Below are 22,748 nucleotides of genomic sequence, written 5' to 3'. Positions count from 1 at the left end.
GCAGATAGAATAAACCAAGCCTGTATGGTAGAACAGGGCTGCCCCATAATTTGTGGGGAGGGGTTCCATGTAAGAAAATTTTCCATGGCTCAGTGTCAAAGGGGGCCTCCTCAGGACTGGAGGCAAACTCCAGTTCTCTTTGTTTTTTTGTTAGAGAAGTTGTGAGTTTATAAAACAATCATGCATAAAATACAGGGTTCCCATACACCACCCCACCACCAAAACCTTGTATTGGTGTGGAACGTTTGTTACCATTGATGACAGCACTTTTCTGTAATCGTATTATTTTTTAACAGTAGTTTCCTTTGTTACAATTGTTGAAAGATTACTAAAATTGAACTATTATCTATCATCCATAATTTACAGTAGATGTATTTTTCCCATATATCATCCTATTATAAACACCATGTATTAGTACCATATATCTGTTTTAATTCATGAAAGAATATTCTTATGTCCTTGTATTATTAATGATAGTCCATCATCTACAATAGTGTTCACTGTGTTGTACAGTCCTGTGTCTTATCTTTTGATTTTTATTCCAGAAATATATACATCCTAAAGTTTCCCCTTTTAACCACATTCACCTCAATAATTCAGTAGTATTGATCACACTCACAAAAATGTGCTACCGTCACCACCATCCATTGCCAAACCTTTACCATCAACCCAAAAGAAATTCTGTAAAAGTTAAGTATTAACTCCCCAATCTAACCCCACTCTATATCCTGGTAATTTATATTCTAGATTCTAACTCTATGAGTTTGCTTATTATAATTAGTTCATATCAGTGAGATAATAAAATATTTATCCTTTTGTTTCTGACTTATTTCACTCAACAAAATGTTCTTGAGGTTCATCCCTGTTGTCACAAGTATCAGAACTTCAATCCTTTTTATGGATGAATAGTATTTCATTGTGTGTGTACCACATTTTGTTTATTCATTTATCAGTTAATGGACACTTGGGGTGGTTCCATCTATTGGCAATTGTGAGTAATGCTGCCATGAACATCAGTGTGGAAATATCAGTTCCAGTCACTGTTTTCAGATCCTCTGGATATATACCTAGAAGCTAGTTTGTCAGATCATATGGTAATTCTATACTTAGGTTCCTGAGGACCTAAGTTTGACAAAACCATCTTCGCCATCAGCTGCACCATTTTACATTCCCAAAGGCAATGAATGAGTGTTGCCATTTCCCCACAACTTCTCCAGCACTTGTAGTTTTGTGTTTTTCAATAGTGGCCATTCTAGCAGGTGTGAAATATCTCATTGTGGTTTTGATTTGCCTTTCCATAATAACTAGTGGTGTCAAGTATCTTTTCAGGTGCCTTTTCACCATTTGTATTTTTCTTTGGAGAAAAGTTTATACAAACCTTTTGCCCATTTTTAAATTGGGTTGTTTGCCTTTTAATTGTTGAGTTGTAGGATTTCTTTATATATTCTCTATAATAAACTCTGATGAGAAATGTGATTTCCAAATATTTTATCCCACTTAGTAGAATGTCTTTTCACTTTCATGACGAAGTCTTTGATGTACAAAAGTTTTTAATTTTGAGGAGGCTGATTTATCTCCTTTTTTTTCATTGCTTGGGCTTTGAGTGTAAAGTCTAAGAAACCATTACCTACCACAAGAACTTGAAGATGCTCCCCTACATTTTCATCTAGGGGTTTTACAGTCCTGGTTCTTATATATAGGTCTTTGTTCCATTTTGTATAAGATATGAGATAGGGGTCCTGTTTTGTTCTTATATATATGGATGTCCAGTTCTCCCTTCACCATTTGTTGAAGAGACTGTTCCTTTCTCAGTTGAGTAGATTTGGCAGCCTTGTCAAACATCAGTTGGCCACGGATGTGAGGGTCTATTTCTGAACTATTAATTTGATTCCATTGATCAACATATCTATCCTAATGCCAGTATCATGCTGTTTACCACTGACGTTTGTAATATCCCTTAAAGTCAGAAGTGTAAGTCCTCCTTCTGTTCTTTTTCAAGATATTTTTGGCTATTTGGTGCCCCTTACCCTTCCAAATAAATTTGGTTATTGGCTTTTCCATTTCTGCAAAGTAGGCTGTTGGAATTTTCATTGGGATTGTGTAGACTCTACAAATCAATTTGAGTAGAATTGACATCTACTAATATTTAGTCTTCCACCCCATGAAAGCAGAATTTTCTTCCATTTATTTAGGTCTTCTTTGATTTCTTTAGCAATATTTTTTAGTTCTTTATGTACAAGTCCATTATATCCTTGTCTAAATTTGTTCCTAGATATTTGATTCTTTCCATTTCTATTGTAAATGGAATTTTTTCTTGATTTCATCCTCAGATTGCTCATTACTAGTGTATAGAAATATTACTGATTTTGCTGTGTTGATCTTGTATCCCACCACTTTGCTGAATTCATTTATTAGCTCTACTATCTTAGATTTTTGGGGACCTTCTGTATACAGAATCATGTCATCTGCAAACAGTAAAAATGTTACTTTTTCCTTTCCGGTTTGGATGTCTTTTATTTCTTTTTCTGACCTAACTGCTCTGGCTAGAACTTCTTGCATGATATTGAATAACAGTGGTGAGACTGTGCATCCTTGTCTTGTTTCAGATTTTAGAGGGGAAGGTTTCAGTCTTGCACCATTGAGTACAATGTTAGCTGTGGGTTTTTCACATTGCCCTTTATCATCCTGAGGAAGTTTCTTCCTATTACCATTTTTTGAAGTACTTTTATTGAGAAAGGATGCTGAATTTTTTCAAATGCCTTTCCTGTATCAATCGAGATGGTCATGTGTTTTCTTCCCCTTCATTTTTTTTTATTATTGTATGTTACATTAATTGATTTTCTTGTGTGGAATCACCCTTGCATATCTGGAATTAAAAAAACACTTGATCATGGTGTATAATTTGCTGATTTGATTGTCAAGTATTTAGTTGAGGATTTTTGCATCAATGTACATAAGAGAAATTGGTCTGAAATTTTCTTTTCTTTTAGTACCTTCATTTTGCTTTCTTATTAGGGTGATCTTGGACTCACAGAATGAGTCAGGTAGTGTTCCCTCCTCTTCAATCTTTTGGAAGAGTTTGAGCAGGACTGGTATTAATTCCTCTTGGAGTATTTAGTACAATTCAACTGTGAAGCCATCTGGTCCTGGGCTTTTCTTTGTTGGCAGCTTTTTGATGATTGATTCAATCTCTTTACTTGTAATGGGTCTGTTGTTGTCTACTTCTTCTAGAGTCAGTGTAGGTTATTTGTGTGTTTCTTGGAATTAGTCCATTTCATCTAGGTTGTCTAATTTGTTGGCATACAGTTGTTCAAAGTATCCTCATATGAACCTTTTTTACTTCTGTGGAGTCAGTAGTAATGCCCCACCCTGTCATTTCTGATTGTATTTATTTGCTTCTTCTCTTTTTTTTAATCTGTATCAATCTAACTAAGGATTTCTCAATTTTATTGATCTGCTCAAAGAACCAACTTTGGTTTTGTTGATTCTCTGGTTTTCTTTCCTAATTTCCTTTAGTTCAGCTCTAATCTTTGTGATTTCTTTCTTTGTGCTTTTTTGGAATTAGTCTGCTGTTCTTTTTCTAGTTTGTCCAGGTGTGTAGTTAGGTCTTTGATTTTAGCTCTTTCTTCTTTTTAAATGTAGGTCTTTAAGGCTATAAAATTTCCCTCTCAGCACTGCCTTCACTGTATCCCATAAGTTTTGATATGTTGTATTGTTTTCACTCATATTGAGATATTTACTGATTTCCCTTGCAATTACTTCTTTGACCCACTGATTGTTTAAGAGTGTGTTATTTCACTTCCATATACTTTTTAATTTTCCAAATCTCTGCCTGTTACTGATTTCAAGCTTTATTCCATTGTGGTCAGAGAAAATTCTTTGTATAATTTGAATCATTTTAAATGTTGAGATAACTTTTGTGACCCAACATGTGATCTATCCTTGAGAAGTATGTACATCCTGCTGGTTGGGGCTACAATATTCTGTAAATGCCTCTTAGGTCAGTTCATTTATTATATTATCCAAGTTATCTGTTTCCTTAATGATCTTCTGTCTAGATGTTATATCTATTGTTGAGAGTGGTGTATTAAGTCTCCAACTATTAGTGTACAGACTTCTAGTTCTCCCTTCAGTTGTACCAATGTTTGCCTCTTGTATTTTGGGGCACCCTGGTTAAGTGCGTAAATACTTATGATTGCTATTTCTCCTTTGTGGATTGCCCCTTTTATTAATATATAGTGTCCTTCTTTGTCTCTTACAACAGATTTGCTTTTAAAGTCTATTTTTTCCAGTATTAGTATAGCTACCCCAGCTTGTTTTTTGGTTACATTTGCATGGGATATCTTTTTCCAACCTTTCACTTACAACCTATTTGTGTCTTCGGGTCTAAAGTAAGTCTCTTGTAAACAACATACAGTTGTATCATGCTTTTTTTCTATTCTGCCAAGCTGTGTCTTTTGATTGAGGCGTTTAATCCATTAACATTCATTATTACTGTTAAAGCAATACTCCCTCAGACATTTTCACTTTCATCTCAATATGTAAAGTTTCTTTTCTCTTTTTTTACCCTTTTAGTTACCCTTACTGATAATCTTCATTTTTTCACATTACTCCAAGCCACTCTCTCCTGTCTTTTTCTTTTAGACCACAGAACTCCCTTTAGTATTTCTTGTAAGGCAGAGCTTTTGTTGACCAACTCTCTCAGCTTCTGTTTATCTGTGAATATTTTAAATTCTCCCTCATTTTTGAAGGGCAGTTTTGCCAGATAAAGAATTCTTAGCTGACAGTGTTTCTCCTTCAGTACCTAAAATGTATCATACTGCTGTCTTCTGGCTTCCATGGTTTCTGATGAAAAATTGGCACTTAGTATTATTGAGGAACCCTGTATGTGGTGAATCTCTTTTTTCTTGCTGCTTTCAGTTCTCTCTTTTTCTTTGGCATCTGATATTCTGATTATTATGCATCCTGGAGTAGGTCTGTTTGGGTTTATTCTGGTGGCTTTAGACAGAACTGAGCAAGTATTTGCCCTCCCTCCCACCCCCTATCTTTAACACTGGGAGTCTGGAGTAATAATGATCTTGGATTACACTCTGAGAAAAGCTCTCTGCACTTTAGTGTCTTGTCAATTAAACGAAGCCACTTGATGGCAACTTGCCTTCTTTTTATCTTAGAATATTTTCTAAAATTTTCTCTAACCCATAGGCGGGACCTATGTAATTCTGAGTATTTGGTACCAGATGTGAGAAAAGGATCTCAGAACCAAGATGCCTAGCAAAACACAATTCCTCAAAGCTTATGGATGAATTTCACAAGACGCCCAAGTCTCCAAGGACAAGATGAACATATCTCCAAATCAAGGAAAAAGTTAAAAAGGCAAGTTGACACATCCTATTGCCTTTGGTAAAGTTTCCTCTCTCTCCCCATCTTATGCTATTATAATGCTGGAGAACTGAAATTGAGAGAAGGCTAGGAAATGTTGCACTAGGAAGAGAGATTTCATTTATGGTATAGAGATCTTGGCAAAAACAAACAAACACACCAAATACCTTACGACAGGATTTGGGACTTTGTACAGTCCATACCCCTGTGGCTTTCTGGCTGATTAAGGAAGAATCTCTAAAGATACCAAAAGCCCAGATTTTTCATCCTGTTATTTTATGTTAAGCCAAAATAAATAAGGGCAAACAAATACTAAAACAAGAAGTCTTGATACTGATGAGATTTTGCTCATGGTGCCTTTATACTATAAGTTCTTCTCTGACCCTTCCACTCCTCTGGAAGTTCCTCTAAGCTCTCATTACTATGAGCTACTCAGCCTAAGTGAAAAGTGGAAGGGGAATGGGTTTTAGAACCACAGAGGCTTGATGTTAAATCCTGCCTCTACCACCTGCTCCCTATTGGATCATGGGAGGGAGGTATCGCTCAAACTTCCTCAGTCAACCTTTCCTTATCTATGAGAATGTATTGCCTGTCTTTAAGGGTAGCTGCAGGAGGAGATACTGCATATATATTTCCTAATTTATAATTGGTGTTCAATGCCATTACGTTTTTATTGCTGTACTGCTTGCTATAAGCACTTGTTTTACACTATACAGATCAGCATATTCCCAGAACATAAGGAAGTGCTAGGTGCTCAGTAATCATTTTATCAATTAACTAACTGCTGATCGGTAGCTGAAGATCAGTTACAAAGTTCTGTTTCTTTTCCCCTGCAGGTGAGTGGAGATGAACCCTGAAAACTGGACTCAGGTGACCGGGTTTGTCCTTCTGGGTTTCCCCAGGAGCCATATCCTGCATTTCCTACTGTTCTGGGGTTGATGGTGACCTACATTGTAACAGCCACGGGCAACTTGCTGATCATTGCGCTCAGCTGATTTGACCGTTGCCTGCAAACGCAGATGTACTTCATCCTGCGGAACCTATCCTTCCTGGAGCTGCTGCTCGTGTCTGTTGTGGGTCCCAAGATGCTTGTCATCATCCTCACTGGGGACCACACCATATCATTTGCCAGCTGCCTCATCCAGTCCTACCTGTACTTCCTCCTGGGCACCACTGACTTCTTCCTCTTAGCTGTCATGGCCCTCGATTGTTACCTGGCGATCTGCCGACCACTCCACTATGAGACCCTGATGAGTGGTCACGTCTGCTCCCAGCTGGTGCTGGCCTCCTGGCTCTCTGGATTCCTCTGGATCCTTTGCCCCACCATCCTCATGGCCAGCCTGCCTTTCTGTGGCCCCAATGGCATTGACCACTTCTTTTGTGACAGTTGGCCCTTGCTGAGGCTCTCCTGTGGGGACACCCACCTGCTGGAGCTGGTGGCTTTTGTGCTCTCCACGTCGGTGTTGCTGGGCTCTCTGGCGGTGACCTCGGTTTCCTACTCCTGCATTCTTGCTGCTGTCCTCAGGGCCCCCACAGCGGCTGAGCGGAGGAAAGCCTTCTCCATGTGTGTCTCCCACCTTACCGTGGTGGTCATCGTCTATAGCAGCTCCATCTTCCTCTACATCCGCCTGTCGGAGGCCCAGTCAATGCTGCTCAGCAAAGGTGTGTCTGTCCTGGGCTGTATTGTCACCCCCTCCTGAACCCGTTCATCTTCAGTCTCCACAATGATATGGTGAAGCAGACGCTGAAAGACGCCCTGAGGTGGGACAGGCCCCTGCAGCTAGGAGGCTATGAGGGCCACAAGAAAAGAAAAAGTACCTATTAGACCAGGAGGCTTAAAGTTTATTCCATTTTTTAAGAAGTTCACATCACTCAGGCAAAACCCTATGCTTTTCTCACATGATAAAAGTAAACTCTTCATGAGTATACAATATGGAAGCTGAAAATAAGCCTTCATTTTCCTCCCTACAGTCTTCCTTGGATCCTCCACCTCCCCACAGAGAAGGCTGATCCAATTGGTCAAATTTCAGAATTCTGGTTAGGGCATCTTTTCCGTTGGGAAGAATTTCTGGGTTTATGAGCAGGTATAAGCATGTGGCCTCATTCAGGTAAGCTGCTTCCTCTCCCTCCACATTCCTGTGCTTATGCAACTGTACTGCTTCAGTCTCTGTGCCATGTAGCCAGCTGGGAGGTGCTGAAACAGGAATTGAAATCTGGAGCTCAGATGAGAGGAAGAGGCCTGCGAGGACTTCCCACTAGACAGAGTATCACTAACCAGAACCTCTGTAGTAGGAAATCAAATCCTGACTGCATTAACAAAAGGTTCTTTGATTCTTATTTGCAATGGATTTGTTCTTTATGTGATGGCAGCTCTTGTGGGAATCTCATAAAGGAAGAATAATGAGACCCATGAGATATTTGGATAGCCCCAATTCTCAAATCAAATCCTACCTAATAGATACCAAATACAGAGAGAATCATTCAACCATTCCTTCAAAAATATTATTAATATTTCTGATCTGTTTTAAGCACTGTGCTACTTAAGGACTGGAAGAGAATGAGTCAAAGAGAAGCTAAGGTACAAATTTTAGGGAGGTGCACAGACTCAGGGTCATGTAAATGTAGGGTGAGGACTTGCATGAACCTGAGAGTGAGTGCCCCCTTAAATGCTGCTTCTAGGTACCTTCTTGCTTCACCTGTCTTGTCCCTGGTGCTAGGCCTTGAGTATCCAGCAGTAAACAATGTAGACATGGCTCCTACATTTATGGGATTTATAGTATCATGGGGATGGCAGACATAAAACAACCAAATGCACAAATCAGTATATAGTTGCAATTTGTGGTAAATGCTTTTGAGAAAAGAACTGGGCTTTGTTAGAGGGGCTGATAATGAAAAATCCATTTAGATTAACAACCAGAAACACTTCACCATGGAAGAGACCTTTAAACTGAGCCTTGAGAATGAGCAGAGTTACCCAGGGAAGAGTAGGAGGAGAACATTCCAAAGAGAGGGAGTAGTATTTGCAAAGTCTTAGAGTTAGAGAAGAGGGACTGAGAGAAATGTTTTCTAACTGTAGAGTTAGAAAAGATGGGATGAGTGAGATTGGAGAGTGGGTGAAGACCAGGTTAGACAGGACCTTATGTATCATGTTCATATGATTATTTTTTTCCTATTTAAAAGGCAATGAAAAGCCTTTGAAGGGTTTACCAAGGGAGTAATCTAATCAAGAATGTAAAAGATTAACATGGCTGTTGGGGGAACAATTGATTGAAGGGAGGCAGAAGTGAAATTTAGGAGATCAATTAGGAAGTGATCTTTTTCAATGTGGAAGCTAGGAGATATTATCCTAGCTACACCTTCAGTATTGTCAGTGCAGATTGAGAGAAGTAGACAATCACAGGGGCAATGTTTGTAAGACAAACTCTTTCCTACCCATAGATCTTACAGTCGTTAGTAGAACTGGGCTAGTAAAGGAAAACCTCAACAGTTATCAAGTACCAAATTGGAAGAAGCAAGGGTTCTATGGGGCACAGAGAAGGGCACGTGGAAGGGGACATGGAAAGCTTCCCAGAGAAAGGGGCATCTCCTCTGGGACCTGTAGGAGTAAGCCAGCTTAAGACGGGGCTAAGAGTGTTCCCTGCAGCACGGGCTGCAGGTGAAAGGCTCGGGGTGTCCTGAGTGTATTCAGAAAACTGAAAGACATAAAGTATGATAGACTGTAAAGTAAAAAGAGGGAAGACATGAGGATGGAAAGGTAAATGGGAGCCAGTCAATGCAGTTCTCTTCTTAACATTTGAAGAATCAACATTTAATGAAAATAGCACTGGACTAGATAACAGACTCTCTGGGGTCTTGTTGCTCCAACTTGCATGCACTTGAGCAAATCACTTTCTCATATTTCCTTAGCTTCCACAGACTGTAAAATAAAGGCAATGAATCAGGTGGCTTTTAGTCTTTGGGGAGATCATTTATCTCTTTAAGAATCTCATAAAATCTATAGCACTTTCTCAAAAATAATTCCTTTTTATATATACACAAACTTATATGATTTCAGGTTGTTTATGGAGATCTTAAACTCATCTCTGAATCCTAACTTAGATCATTTTTAAAGATCTTTTCAGCTTTAGCAAGCTTTGATTCCATACTATTCTAACGGATTGTGTCAAGGTCTGTGCAATCACACCTTTACTGATACATTCTGATAGCAAGAGCCATCACTAGCATTCTATTTCAATAGTAATATAGATAGGAAGATGATTTTAGATTAGATAGATACATAATAGATAGATGATTAGATAGAAGATAGATGATAAGTAGATGCTAGAGATTAGAGGGAGAGTGAAAGAGAGAGATGTGGTATCTGACACTGTATACATTAAGAATGCACCAATGAGGCAGACTCTGCTGTTCAGTTCCAGATAAATGAAGAAGTTTCTCCAAGCCTCAGTCAAATCTTCTGTAGAACCAGGAAAAAACTCTACAAATAGTAGGCTCTGAAATTCATAAGCTCAATGGCATGGACAGTTGGCCTGTTTCCAGATCACCCTCTGAGTGGCCCATCGTCCTAAGGGGCAATAACTGTTAATGCCCACTGGGGAACTGAGGTGGTAAATATTGACTATGGGAACAAAGGTAACAATAAAAGAAGGGTAACTTAATCTTTTGGCCGTTGCTCTACAAATTTTGCTCTATAGATTCTATCAGGTAATCCTGGAAAATTACATTCCCCTACATCTCTCCCCTAGAAGAAGGAAAAGATGGACAGACATTCTGCTATCCTATAATTTCTACAATTACAAATCTATTGAAATTCTTCAGCATCCTAAATCTCATCACAAACAAGGAGCTATTTAAATCTTTAATCTAGACCTATGCTAACACTGAGCAAAAGTGATTTAATTCCTAGATCATCTCAGCACTTTTCCAGACCCTCTGCCATTCTACTCCTACTAGCTGATTTACAGTGCACACGAACCATGTGGTAATGCAAAAGGAAACTATTCTGCAAACAAAAAAATGAGGCATTTAAGCTCCTTCCTGAAATCATGCTTTCTTTAAGCTTTCCACCCTGAGGCCCTGAGCCATCTCTCTTCTCAAAGAGGGAGAAGACAGGACAAAGAAGACAAAGTTTGTGTCTCTCAACCTTATCAAGTGTATGAAATCTGGGTGCTGGCTGAAAGAGAACAGGATTTTCTGTATCCCTTTAATACCTCTTTAACATACCAGGATCTAGGCCTGAGTGAGTACTAGAACATAGAACTTAAGAAATACCCTGATGGGACAGGAAAAGAAAAAGGGAAATAGTGAGAGGAAAGGAACACCGAGGTAAGGGAGGCAGATGAGCAGAGGGGTCTCTTGACATTCCTTTCCTGGGCTGCCTCTGGAGATAGATGGAGGGGAAGGCAAGGGTGGGAGGCCTTGTCCTGCTTCAAAATGAAGCCTTTTGAAGGAGCTAGCCCCACAGATTGTCCACAGAAACACCAGGTATGTTGTGACATTAGTCATTTAAGTAAAACAGCATGGTGAGGCAAAGGAAGGGCTGGAGTTTCACTTCCCAAGCCACCCTCAGTTCTCTTATGATATGGGTGGAGCCCGAGATCTTACATGCCCCTGAGAAGGGACGCTGATAGAGGCTGAGCTGAGAGGTAGTGGTGTGAAATGGGGCTCACAGTGGTGACAGGTAGATGACTGAGCCCCATGGGATGAAAACCTTGTCAGGAATGAATGGAGACAATGCAAGAGACTCAGAGGAGTCTACAACCCAAACCAAAGCTTAGAAAAGACCACTAGACCAAGAATATCTCCCAGACCTGATCAGGCAGAGAAAGCAGACCTTGAGCTGTATCTGGCAGACTTTAGCATCAGCAGTCAACAGAATCTTGAGACTGAATTATCCTCACATCCTGTCACAATGCAGAGTAGCCCAGGGCAGGTTCTCTGCAGCAGAGAACACCAAGCATCCAGGAGACGCTTGTGGGTCTGAGGACTCTGCCTTCCTGCACTAACATGGGAACGGGAATGTGCTCCTCTCCTCCAAACATTCTGACAGCACTTTAAAAAGGAACAGGTTTGGAAAGAGGGAGAGGGCAGAATCCTGAGCAACTGAGTTATTTTCTAAAGAGAAAGAACCTTTCCTTAAAGGGGCTATCTGATTTTATGCATAAAAGCAAGTCTACTTGAGCTATCTAAATTTTAGATATTTTGCCCTACTATCCAACAGGTAGATAGTTACAAGGAAAATCATATCAATTATTGAAAAATAAAGAAGATACATTTTATTGGCACATATGATTCCATATAAGTAAGCTTGTGACCTTGTTACAAGTTCATGGGATATAAGAAAGAGCTTTAGACTCTTGCTGCTGAGCTAAAATGCATGGAAAGGGAACTCTGACCTGGATCTTCTAATTCCAAAATTTTCTTTCCACTGAACTATGCTCTCTGAAGAGCTCAAGTGTTTGCTCTAAACCCTAATATGTTCTCCTTCAATATCCTAACTCCCTTTTCTCTAACCCTATGCCTGTCCACTTTGGAGACTGACCTAAGGTCTAGACCCTGTATTCTAAATGTATCCTCTCAGTTGGCCATTATGATGGGAAGGAAATTCTCTTATACTAATGTATTTATAGAAATATAAGTGATGGATAATGACAGATACATTTGTATGAATGTTATGCTCTTCTCATCCCACAATTACAGGGGTGTCACTGATTAAATAACATTTAGTAACTTAAAAAAATAAACCTTGTTTTGTTTCATTTTTAAATTGATTATTAGGCATGGAGGTGTAGACAAAAAGGTATAGGTATTGTGATAATTGATTAACTTGGTAATTGGAGATGAAGGAATCTGGATTAAAGAGGGATTAAGGTGTTGGGGAGGAGTAGAGAAATGATGGAAGAGAGGGCTGGGGCCATTTCTCCATCCCCTCTTAAATTAAAGCACCATTCTCTATTTAGGGACTAGAGGATGACTGACCAGCAGAGTAGTCAACTGTGATGCTACACAGCCATAAAGATATCTGAATTTAAAAGGGAAAGTTTCTGAGCAAGAGTGTGGGAGAAAACTATTCCCACATACAACTTTACTGGGCTTTGGTATCTTCAACCCAATTTCCCCTTGATTCTTTAACCCACATTCCCACATTAAAACCTATTCTACATTCTCCATGTGTTCAGTTCTCCAAATCATCTTCTGCTCCATCCTCCATCCTCCATGTCCAGTTTGCCCAACTCTCCCAACCAGACTTGGACCAGACCAATTTAAAATACTACCTTCATCCAGTGAGGCCAGTCTAACTGGCACTGACTCACAAAGATTTATTGCCCATTAGAGCTACAAGGAGTTCTAGATACTGTTAAGACTTTGAGATCTGAAGTTATATAGAGCTGGGTTGGAATCCAGAAACAAGCTCTGGAAACCTGAGTATGTTACTTAATGTCTCTAACCTACAAATGACCTACCTTTAAACTAGGATGATATTTATCTCTAAGAATGTCAAAAGTGTTAAAATAAATAACATATGTAAATCACCTGGTACAGTGACTGGCCCAAGTAAACTTTTAATAAATATTATCTAGATCATGATGATGATGATGATGATGACAACATTAATAAACTATGCAAAAGTAAATAATTTGCCCAAGGGAATTCCCTTCTTCCTTTTTGACTGTAAATTCAATTAACATCCTGAAATCAGGACTCAGGGTCCTACATCTGTTTAAACCCCAGAGTCCCTCCTGTCTCCAGGAAGTTTATAAATGTTTTGAGCTCCTCAAATATATTTTGTGTTCAAGAAGTGCTATCAGGAAAGAAACACTAGATTTACCATCTCTATGCATTCTACAGTTGGAAATTTCTTGGCAGGGTCAACACCATGCTCATCTGGGAAAGTGCTACCCAAGCCAATCATCACTTCTGCATATCTCTTGAGGCTTGGCCTCTAGGAGGTACAGGGAAGCAGTTCTAGAGCACTCATCTGGAGTTCTAGCTTGGCTAAAATTCTGGTCACCAGAATGTGACTGAAGTTAAAGATTACAGAAAACCATGGGAAAATAGTTTTAGCTTCCTTGTGGTGTCCTCTCAAGCAGGTTGGTACCCTGATGCATCCCTCCAATTCTCAGGTCCTTGCCTCTGACAATCTGTAGGGTCAGTGCTCTGGGGGACTAAGAAGGTCTTTTTGCCTCCTCCACAGCTTCTTCATGGCCATGATCACTTCCTTATTTCTCAGGGTATAGATGGCAGGATTCAGCACAGGGGTGACCATGGTGTACAGCACAGAGACCATCTTGTCCATAGGGAAAGTCTGAAATGGCCTTGCATAGATATAGATGCAAGGCACAAAGATTAAGATGACCACAGCAATGTGGGAGGCACAGGTGGACAGGGCCTTGTGGCGGCTCTCCCGGGAATGGCTTTGGAGCATGATCAGCAATGCTGTGTAAGATCCCAGTAGCACCAGAAAGCACATCAGAGTCACCAGGCCATTGTTAGACACCATCAGAAGCTCTAAGACAAATGTTTCTGTGCAGGCCAACTTGATCAGTTGGGGCACATCACAATAAAAGTTGTCCAACTTGTCAGGCCCACAGAATGGCAGCTGGATAGTCAGTCCCACCTGGACAATGGAGTGGATGAAGCCCCCCACCCAGGAGGCTGCCATGAGAAGCCCACAGACCATCTGATTCATAATGAGTGTGTAGCGCAGGGGCTGGGAAATGGCTACATAGCGATCATAAGCCATGGCAGTCAGCAGGAAGATCTTGATGCCACCAGCGAAATGGAAGAAGAAGAGCTGAGCCAAGCAGCTGCCAAAGGAGATGGTGGGGTTGCCTGAGAGCAGGTCAACCAGCATCCTGGGTGCCGTGATTGAAGAGTAGCAGAAGTCCAGGAAAGAAAGATTGCCCAAGAGAAAGTACATGGTTGTGTGCAGGCGTGGGTCAGCGGTCACGATGGCCACAATGAGGAGATTTCCAGTTACCGTCATAAGATACACAGCAGAGAAGACAATGAAGAAGAGGCACCGGAGCTCCCATACTTGAGAGAGCCCCAGTAGTACAAAACCCGTCACCTGGGAATGGTTCGCTGGATTCATCTGTTTGGTATGACCTAGTAAATGAATCTGTTGAGGAAAATGGACATATTCATCATGAGATCCACAAGTTTCTCAGAAAGAATTTCCTCTGCTCCCTCTGGGGAATGCTCTACTATCTCATTCACCATAGCAGGAATGTCATCAGTGGTTCTGTAGGAATCCAGAACCTAGCTGAGTTTTACGAGAACCTGCTGATGTGGAGGAAGAGACCCAAGTCCAGGGTCCTCTGAAGGTGGGACAGGTAACAGACAAGAAACTTGGTCACCCAATCTCAGGTTAAAATTTTTTTCCTGCCATATTGGTGAGAACTTGTTTAGTTTTGAATCTGTTTCTTCTTTCTGTGGACACATCGCTAACAAAAATAGTGAAGGACCTTTAATGCTTTCACCTTTTAAATCTCAGATTTCTTAAATTTATCTTGTCTTTTAAAATGTGATTACTCTTCACTAATCAGTATTCAGTCAATACCTTTCCCCAAGTTACAGTAATTTTCTATATATGTTCATCATTTGATATAAAAAAGAGAGAGGGTAGGGCTTTGATGAATGAATATTGTTGTGCTTGTAAAAATCAATCTTACAGTTTATTTTAAACTATTTTTATGGGTAATGACAGTGAGTTCATATGTGAGGATTTTCAATTGAGAGTATTTGTTTTGCCTAGTATTTGTTTTCAGAGTAACAACATTGGAATTGAATAAAGATTTTTAAAACATTCTTAAACCTGGAATGGATTATTTCATTAAAAGAGAAATTACCACGTAAAATTTTTAAAGGTTTACAATACATTCGGTTATTTTATTTTTTTATATAAACTATAATAAACAAATCACAAGTCTAAAAAGAAAAAAAGACATCTCTAGCTTTCAATGTGGTGAAAGGGACATACCCAACGCCAGTCCCTTTTAACCTCCTGTCTCAGCTAAGAGATGAAAAGAAAAGCTGATATGCATTAGTGAAGCTCACAGCCAGGGTCACAGGCTCACTAAAAGGCTGAGACCTAATCATAGGATTGGACTGTGATGTTGCCACCACATCAATAGGCTCCTGAGGATCACAGCTGAAAAAAAGCTGCACTGCTCAGACCTTATTTAAGAAGTCTCTAAGGAAATCCACTAAAATATTTTTTAAAGAAGTATGTACTCCCCATATTGATCTACAGATTCAACACAATCCCCATCAAAATTCCAGCTGGCTTCTTTGCAGAAATTGACAAGTTTATCCTAACATACACATGAAAATTTAAGAACCCAGAATAGCCAACACAATATGTATAAAGAAGAAAAAAGTTGAAGGATTTCCAAATTTATTACAAGCCACAGTTATCGAGATCATATGGTACTGGCATGAGGACAGACATGTAGATTAAAGTAGTGCAACTGAAAGTCCAGAAATAAGCCCTTACATTAATAGTCTATTGATTTTCAATAAGGGTGATAAGACAATTCAGTTGGGAAAGGGCAGTCTTTTGAAAAATGGTGCTGGGGCAAGTGGATATCCACATATAAAACAATTAAGTTGTACCTCTACCTTACACAACATGCAAAAATGAACTCAAAATGGATCAAAGGTCTAAATGTAAGATGAAAACTATAAGATTCTTAGAAGAAAACGTGGGCATAAAGCTTTATGACTAAGGATTAGGCAATGGAGTCTTAGATTTAGCACCAAAAGCACAGGCAACATAGGATAAAATATATAAACTGCACTTCAGAAGACCATCAACCAAGTGAAAAGACAATAATAGAATGGAGGAAGTATTTGCAAATCATAGCTCTAATAAGGGGCTTCTGTCTAGAATACATAATAAACACAACTAAACAATAAAAAGACAAATAACCCAATTTAAAAATGGGAAACGGCTATGAATAGACATTTCTACACAAAATATATACAGATTACCAATAATCATTTGAACAGATGCTTGAAATAATTTTTCTTTCTTCACGTAGATGTGAATAAAAAATGAGATACCACTTCATACCAACTAGGATGGTTATAATAAAGATATAAACTAACAAGTGATGGGGAAGACACAGATAAATGGGAACCCTATACCCCACTGGTGGGGCAGTAAAATGGTGGAGCCTCTTTGTAAAAAAGCTCTACAAAAGGTTAAACATAGAGTTAGCATATGAGGCAGCAACTGTACTCCAAGGTATATACCCAAGAGAATGAAAATATATGTCCATGCAAAACCTTGTAAATAAATGTCCATGGCAGCATTATATATAATAGCTAAAAGGCAGAAACCATACAAATGTCCATCAACTAATGAGCAAATAAATAATTTGTGGCATATGCATACAACAGAACGTTACATGGCAGTAAAGTAGTGATACTTGATACAACGTGGATGAAGCTTGAAAACATTATGCTGAGTGTAAGAAGCCAGTCATAAAAGAACACATATTTTTTATTCCATTTGTATGATATATCCAAAATAAGCAAATCTGCAGAGACAGTAGATTAATGGTTGTTAGGGTAGGGCGGGACTATGAGGGTGAAATGGGGAGAGATTGCTAATGGGTGCCAATTTTCTTTGTTTAAGGTGATAAACATATTCTAAAATTTATGTGGTGATGATTGCATAACTCTGTGAATATTCTAAGAACTAATGAAGGGTACACTTTAGGGAATTGCGTGGTATTTGAATTATGCCTCAATAAAGCTGTAATTTAAAAGAAGTATAACTGATATTCTCAGAGAAGAGATGAAAATGAATCATATAAAACTCTCAACTGAAACCAGTGAAGGCAGAAAAACAGGAGGAAAAAGAAACAAAGAGCAAATGGGAATATAGAAAACAGCTATAAACATGGCAGTTGTAATCCAGCTACCTCAACAAATGTAAATGGTTTAAACACACAATTGAGAAGACAGATTCTCAAAGTCAATTGGAAAAAAAAGACCTAATTATAAATAAATAGAAAAGGGATGGAAAAAGATATGCCATATAAATATCAAGCAAAAGAAAGCTGCTATAATTACATTATTTTTAGAAAAAGCAAATGTCAGACCAAGGAAAATTATCAGGGATAAAGAGGAGCATTAAATAAGAGTAAGGGCTTAATCCTCCAAGAAGACATAACAATCCTAAATGTGTATGCACCCAACAACAGATTATCAAAATCCATGAGGCCAAAACTGTAAAACTGAAATGAAAAATACACAAATCCAGTATTATAGTTGGAGACTTCAACACCTCTCTGTCAGAAATTGATACCTCAAACAGGCAGAAAATCATAAGGATATACTATATTGAACACTATCAACTAATTTGATCTGATATTTATAGAATATTCCATCCAGCAACAGTAAAATGCACATTTTTCTTAAAGTCAAATGGAATATTCACCAACATGGACCCCATAGACCAGAAAACACATTTAGAAATTTAAAAAGAGAAATCATATAATGTATGTTCTCAGACCACAATCAGAAAAATTGGAGGAATTTCCAGGTAAGATGGCAGAGTAGAGAGCTTCAAGTTGCAGTTCATCCTTCAGGGCAACTAGTAAACAACCAGGAACTGCCTGAAACAGCTTTTTGAGTGCTCCAGAGACCAGAAGAACACTGTACACCATCCAGGGAAGAGCAGAAGGCAGAGACTGATAACCTGCAGTGAAGCCCTCAGAGTAAAACTCTCAATGCAGCAGAAGCTGGTGATCATCCAACCCTCTCACAGCAGGCTGCCCCTGACTGGAAATAAAATTCCTCTTCCCCAAGAACATGGGGGTGAGGTATGGCTGAGCATCAATTGTGGCTTTTGATTAGCAAATCTGGAATGCTGGCTCCTGCTTCTGAGTTCAAATAACAGTTTCAACAAGCCCAGGACTAAAAGCAGCCAGCAGCCTCAGTTTCAACACCATCCCTGACAGAGATGGATTCAGTGAGACTTAAAGGCACAGTAACACCTTAGGACAGAGGGATATGGTTGACTGAGGAGCACCATCTGCTGCTCAAGCCAGGAAAACACAGACTCAGGGACCTGTCAAAGAGAAGTTTGGCAATCTTCCAGCTCTCCTCTCCAGGACACAAGGAAACTGATCTACAACCCTTGTGGATCCCTGGCCCTGTTCTGACTGGGAAATACTGACTTAGAAAGTCCTCTCTGGGGTGACCCTCCTCCCAGAATTTGCCCTCCAGGCAAAAGCAGTCAAAGACAATAAAAGGAGTGTTAAAAAATTATAGAGCCAAATCAAAAACAAACAGAAGAGATCAACATGCCTGGAGAAGGAAAAGAGGAAAGGAAACTTTCTCCTGGGGTTGAAACAATTGCACCAATAATGCAGTCTCAAAAATTGTATATTCAGGGTAAGAATCACATGAATATGAGCTGAAAAAAATCTAATGAGTTAAATACAAGCTGTTCTAAAGGTCTACAGTAAGTTGAATCAAGTGTAGAAGAAGTATCTTAGCTCAAAGTCAATCAACAAGAAAACCCTAAGCAGGAGAGAGAAACTGACCTTCAGAGTAAACTCATCAAGATAATCAGATGCCTAGAAACCAGCAAAAAATTACAAGCCATACTAAGAAACAGGAAGCTATGGTCCAGTCTAAAGAACAAATTAAAACCTCAGAGGATACACAGAATTTGGAACAACTAATCAAAGATGTTCAAACAGATCTCCTAAATCAATTCAAGGAGATGAAGGAAAATATGGCTAAAGAGATAAAGGATATTAAGAAGACACTGTGTGAGCACAGAGTCTATTTGAAAACATAAAAAGAAACACAACAAAAAAGGATGGAAATGTAAGGCACAGTAGAAGAGATCAAAAATACAGTAGCGGCATACAACAGCAGATTTGAGTAGGCAGAAGAAAGAATCAGTGAGCTAGGAAACAGGACAGATGAAATTTTACAGATGGAGGAACATATAGAGAAGAGAATGGGAATAATTGAGCACCATATCAGAAATTTCAATGACAGCCCAAAGTGCACAAACATGCAAGCCATTGGTGTTCCAGGAGGGGGACCAGAAGGAAAAGGGACAGGAAGACTATTTGAAGAAATAATGGCTGAAAATTTCCCAACTCTAATGAGGGACTTAAATATACATGTTCAAAAAGTACAACTTACTCCAAACAGAATAAATACTAATAGACCTACTCTGAGACACATACTAATCAGAATGTCAAATGCCAAAGTTAGGAGAGTATCCAGAAAGCAACAAGAGAAAACTGATTCCTCACATAAAAGGGAAATGTAAAAAGAAAAAGTGCCTATTTCTCATGAGAAAACATGGAGGCCAGAAGGCAGTGATAAATATTTAAGGTTCTGAAAGAGACAAACTGCCAGCCAAGAATTCTTTATATGACAAAACTGTCTTCAAAAATGAGGTAGAGTTAAAAATGTTCACAGAGAAACAAAACTGAGAGAGTTGGTCAACAAGAGATCTGTGCTATAAGAAATACTAAAGAGAGTTCTGCAGGTTGGAAGGAAAAGACAGGACAGAGAGGTTTGGAGGAGAGTAAAGGAATGAAGATTTTCAGTAAGGGTAACTAAAAAGGTGAAAAGAGAGTCACCCCCCCCCAAAAAAAAAAAAAAAAAAGATTTGACATCTTAAAAAAACAAAGGATAAAAAGGCAAAAGGAAGTACTGCCATTACAATAACAACACTGAATACTCATGGATTAAACTCTCCAATCAAAAGACACAGGTTGACAGAATGGATGAAAAAACATGATCGAACTATATGTTGTTTACAAGGGACTCATCTTAGACCCAAAGACACAAACAGTTTGAAAGTGAAAGGATGGAAAAAGATATTCCATGCAAGTTAATAAGCAAAAAGAGCTGAGGTAGCTATAATGATATTGGAAAAAATAGACTTTAAAAGCAAATCTGTTGTAGAGACAAAGAAGGACACTATATATTAATAAAAGGGGAATCCACAAAAGAGAAATAATAACCATAAATATTTATGCACCTAACCAGGGTGCCCCAAAAATACATGAGGCAAACACCGGCAAAACTGAAGGGAGAACTAGATGTCTCTAAACTAATAGTTGAAGACTTCAATATACCACTCTCATCAATAGATAGAACATCTAGACAGAGAATCATTAAGGAAACAGAGAACTTGAATAATTTGGCAAATGAATTAGACCAAACAGACATATACAGATTATTTCAGCCCAAAACAGCATGATATTCATTTTTGTCAAATGCTCATGGATAATTTTCAAGGGTAGACCATCTGCTGGTTCACAAAACAGGACTCAGTAAATTTTAAAAACTTTCAAATTATACAAAGCACTCTCTCTGACCATAATGGAATGACGCTGAATATTGGCCTCAAAGTAAGTACTTATTCCCTTCAATTTTCTCAGAAATGAAGAGCCCCAGGAGGAAAACACTTCTAGTTACTCATATGAGGGGGTCATCGAAGGCTGGCTCAGCATCCCAGGGATCACAACTTAGGAAAACTTACAAAAAGAGAGAACAAAATAATCAAGTTATAAAAGAGATTCTGGATGTAATCACAACTTAGAAAAACTTACAAAAAGAGAGAACAAAATAATCAAGTTATAAAAGAGATTCAGGGAGCAAAAGAAAACTTCAAAAAAATTAATAGCATCTTGAGAGAGAAAGAGAGAAAACAAATTATAGCTAGAATTCAAGAAAATAATTCTACAAAAGAAAACAATCAGCTAACAGAAAGAACCCTTGAAAAGTGAAAAACTGATAGCCAAATAAAAAATTTGAGTAGAAAAGCTGGAAAATAAAGTCAAGAAAAAATCCCAGAAAGAAGTACAAAATGATGAAATGAAATATGTTAGAGAAAAGGCACAAAACTCACAGAAGTAATTATTACGAAGTCCAATATTTGATTAGTGGGAGTTCCAAAAAGTTAGTAGAAAAGAAAGGTGAAAAAGAAATTCTATCTATTAGGTACAATAAAAAACATAACTATAGGGCAAGGATCTCCAGATTGAATGGGTCCCCCAAATGTTGTGTACAATGAATAGAAAGATACCCACTGTCATGTATTCATAGAAGTTTGGGGCACTTGGATTAAAGTAAGGATTCTTAAGATTTCCAAATACAAAAATACAGGGTCCAAAAAGGAATAAGACTCATAAGGGCTTTGGTTTTCTTAACAGCAACACTGGATGCTAGAGCTTTATGTACATTATGTATGGAGATTCCTTTAACATGCCAACAGAAAATGACTTTCACCCTGAAATTCTAGAATGGGCCAAAGAATTATTTAAAGGGGAGGGGATATTAATAAAATATTTTAGATACCCAAAAATCTCAGGAAAAGTTTTCAGGAACTTACTGATTGATCTGTTCCAGCAAAATAGAGTAAACCAAAGAAGGGGAAAAATAGTGAATGCCACTCAAGGATGTCAACAGTGTTGGCCTACAGAGCCCTGCTAGAGAACCCGGGGTTGGTGCTCAAAATACAGACAAAAGCAATCCAATAAATTGAGAATTCCCCTTACACATTTCCAAGTGTAGCCCACATGACTCATCAACAGCCTAGGCCAGTCCTGAAAAGGAGATACCTCTTCAGGAAATCCAGATTGCTAAGCATCCCCAAAAATGCCAAACTGGGAAGTAAAACCCAAATATATGGTTGATTCAGTAAGTCTGTCTGACAACCAAGGACTCCTAGACTGTATTTGCAGTGGTAAAGGAAAGCTTTTAGTTAGAAACAAGGGAGTGGAGGGAGGAATATAATTATAAACTTAGTTTGTATATGAAGCTAACTGGGCTATTTAAGGAATAGAAGTGTGGAGAAGTCTACCTAGAGGCAATTGCTCTTAAGAAACTAAAGTATGAAGGTAAGCACTCAGACCAGAGTCCTCCTCCCTGCATTCACCCCATATGAGAAAGAATAATGACTACCAAAGGCTAAACGCAGTCACAGTGAAGCAGCACCAAGAGCCAGCTTCACACACAGGAGAGAACATTCCATCTCTCCCCCATGCTAAGCAGTAACAACATACTTGGTAATGAACTATGAAAACTACAGCCTTAAACACACTCCTACAACCTCTGCTGAGTTATGGAAACCACATACATTACACCTACAGAGACTTTTTCTCAGGCGTCTTGCCTTTTAAAACACATTCCATAATAGGTACTTCATAATGACTCTGTCAAGTGCAATGTTCAAAAGACCGCTTTCACTTGTATATTTCCCAGAAACTCTTCAAAGCAATAGTGTGTGCAATTAACATATTCTTTCCAAACAGTCAATCACATGCAGAGCTTCCTTTTCAGCTGGTGAGGGAGGTTTCTTAAGCATTTGAATTTTT

The 22,748-nt window shown here is 38.8% G+C and overlaps 2 protein-coding genes and 1 pseudogene across 2 annotated transcripts; 1 reads left to right on the top strand and 2 right to left on the bottom strand.

Annotated features, from left to right (window-relative positions):
* The first annotated feature begins 6,225 nt into the window (after positions 1 to 6,225).
* Positions 6,226 to 7,204, top strand: LOC119537322 (olfactory receptor 6T1). The gene is given in 3 exon segments (XM_037839828.1): positions 6,226 to 6,307; positions 6,310 to 7,071; positions 7,074 to 7,204. Coding segments are annotated over 3 exon segments (975 nt in total).
* A 6,324-nt stretch (positions 7,205 to 13,528) lies between these two features.
* On the bottom strand, positions 13,529 to 14,473 carry LOC119538017 (olfactory receptor 4D5). Its single transcript, XM_037840707.1, has one exon. The coding sequence runs from the start codon at positions 14,471 to 14,473 to the stop codon at positions 13,529 to 13,531; it is 945 nt and encodes a 314-aa protein (XP_037696635.1).
* Positions 14,474 to 22,274: 7,801 nt separating this feature from the next.
* Positions 22,275 to 22,466, bottom strand: LOC119538954 (annotated as a pseudogene).
* Between the last annotated feature and the right edge of the window lie 282 nt (positions 22,467 to 22,748).

This window comes from Choloepus didactylus, chromosome 6 (genome assembly GCF_015220235.1).
Source record: "Choloepus didactylus isolate mChoDid1 chromosome 6, mChoDid1.pri, whole genome shotgun sequence".
Taxonomy (NCBI): Eukaryota; Metazoa; Chordata; class Mammalia; order Pilosa; family Megalonychidae; genus Choloepus; species Choloepus didactylus.
The sequence above is the reverse complement of the archived record's forward strand: the minus strand, read 5'-3'. Positions and strand labels throughout refer to the sequence as shown.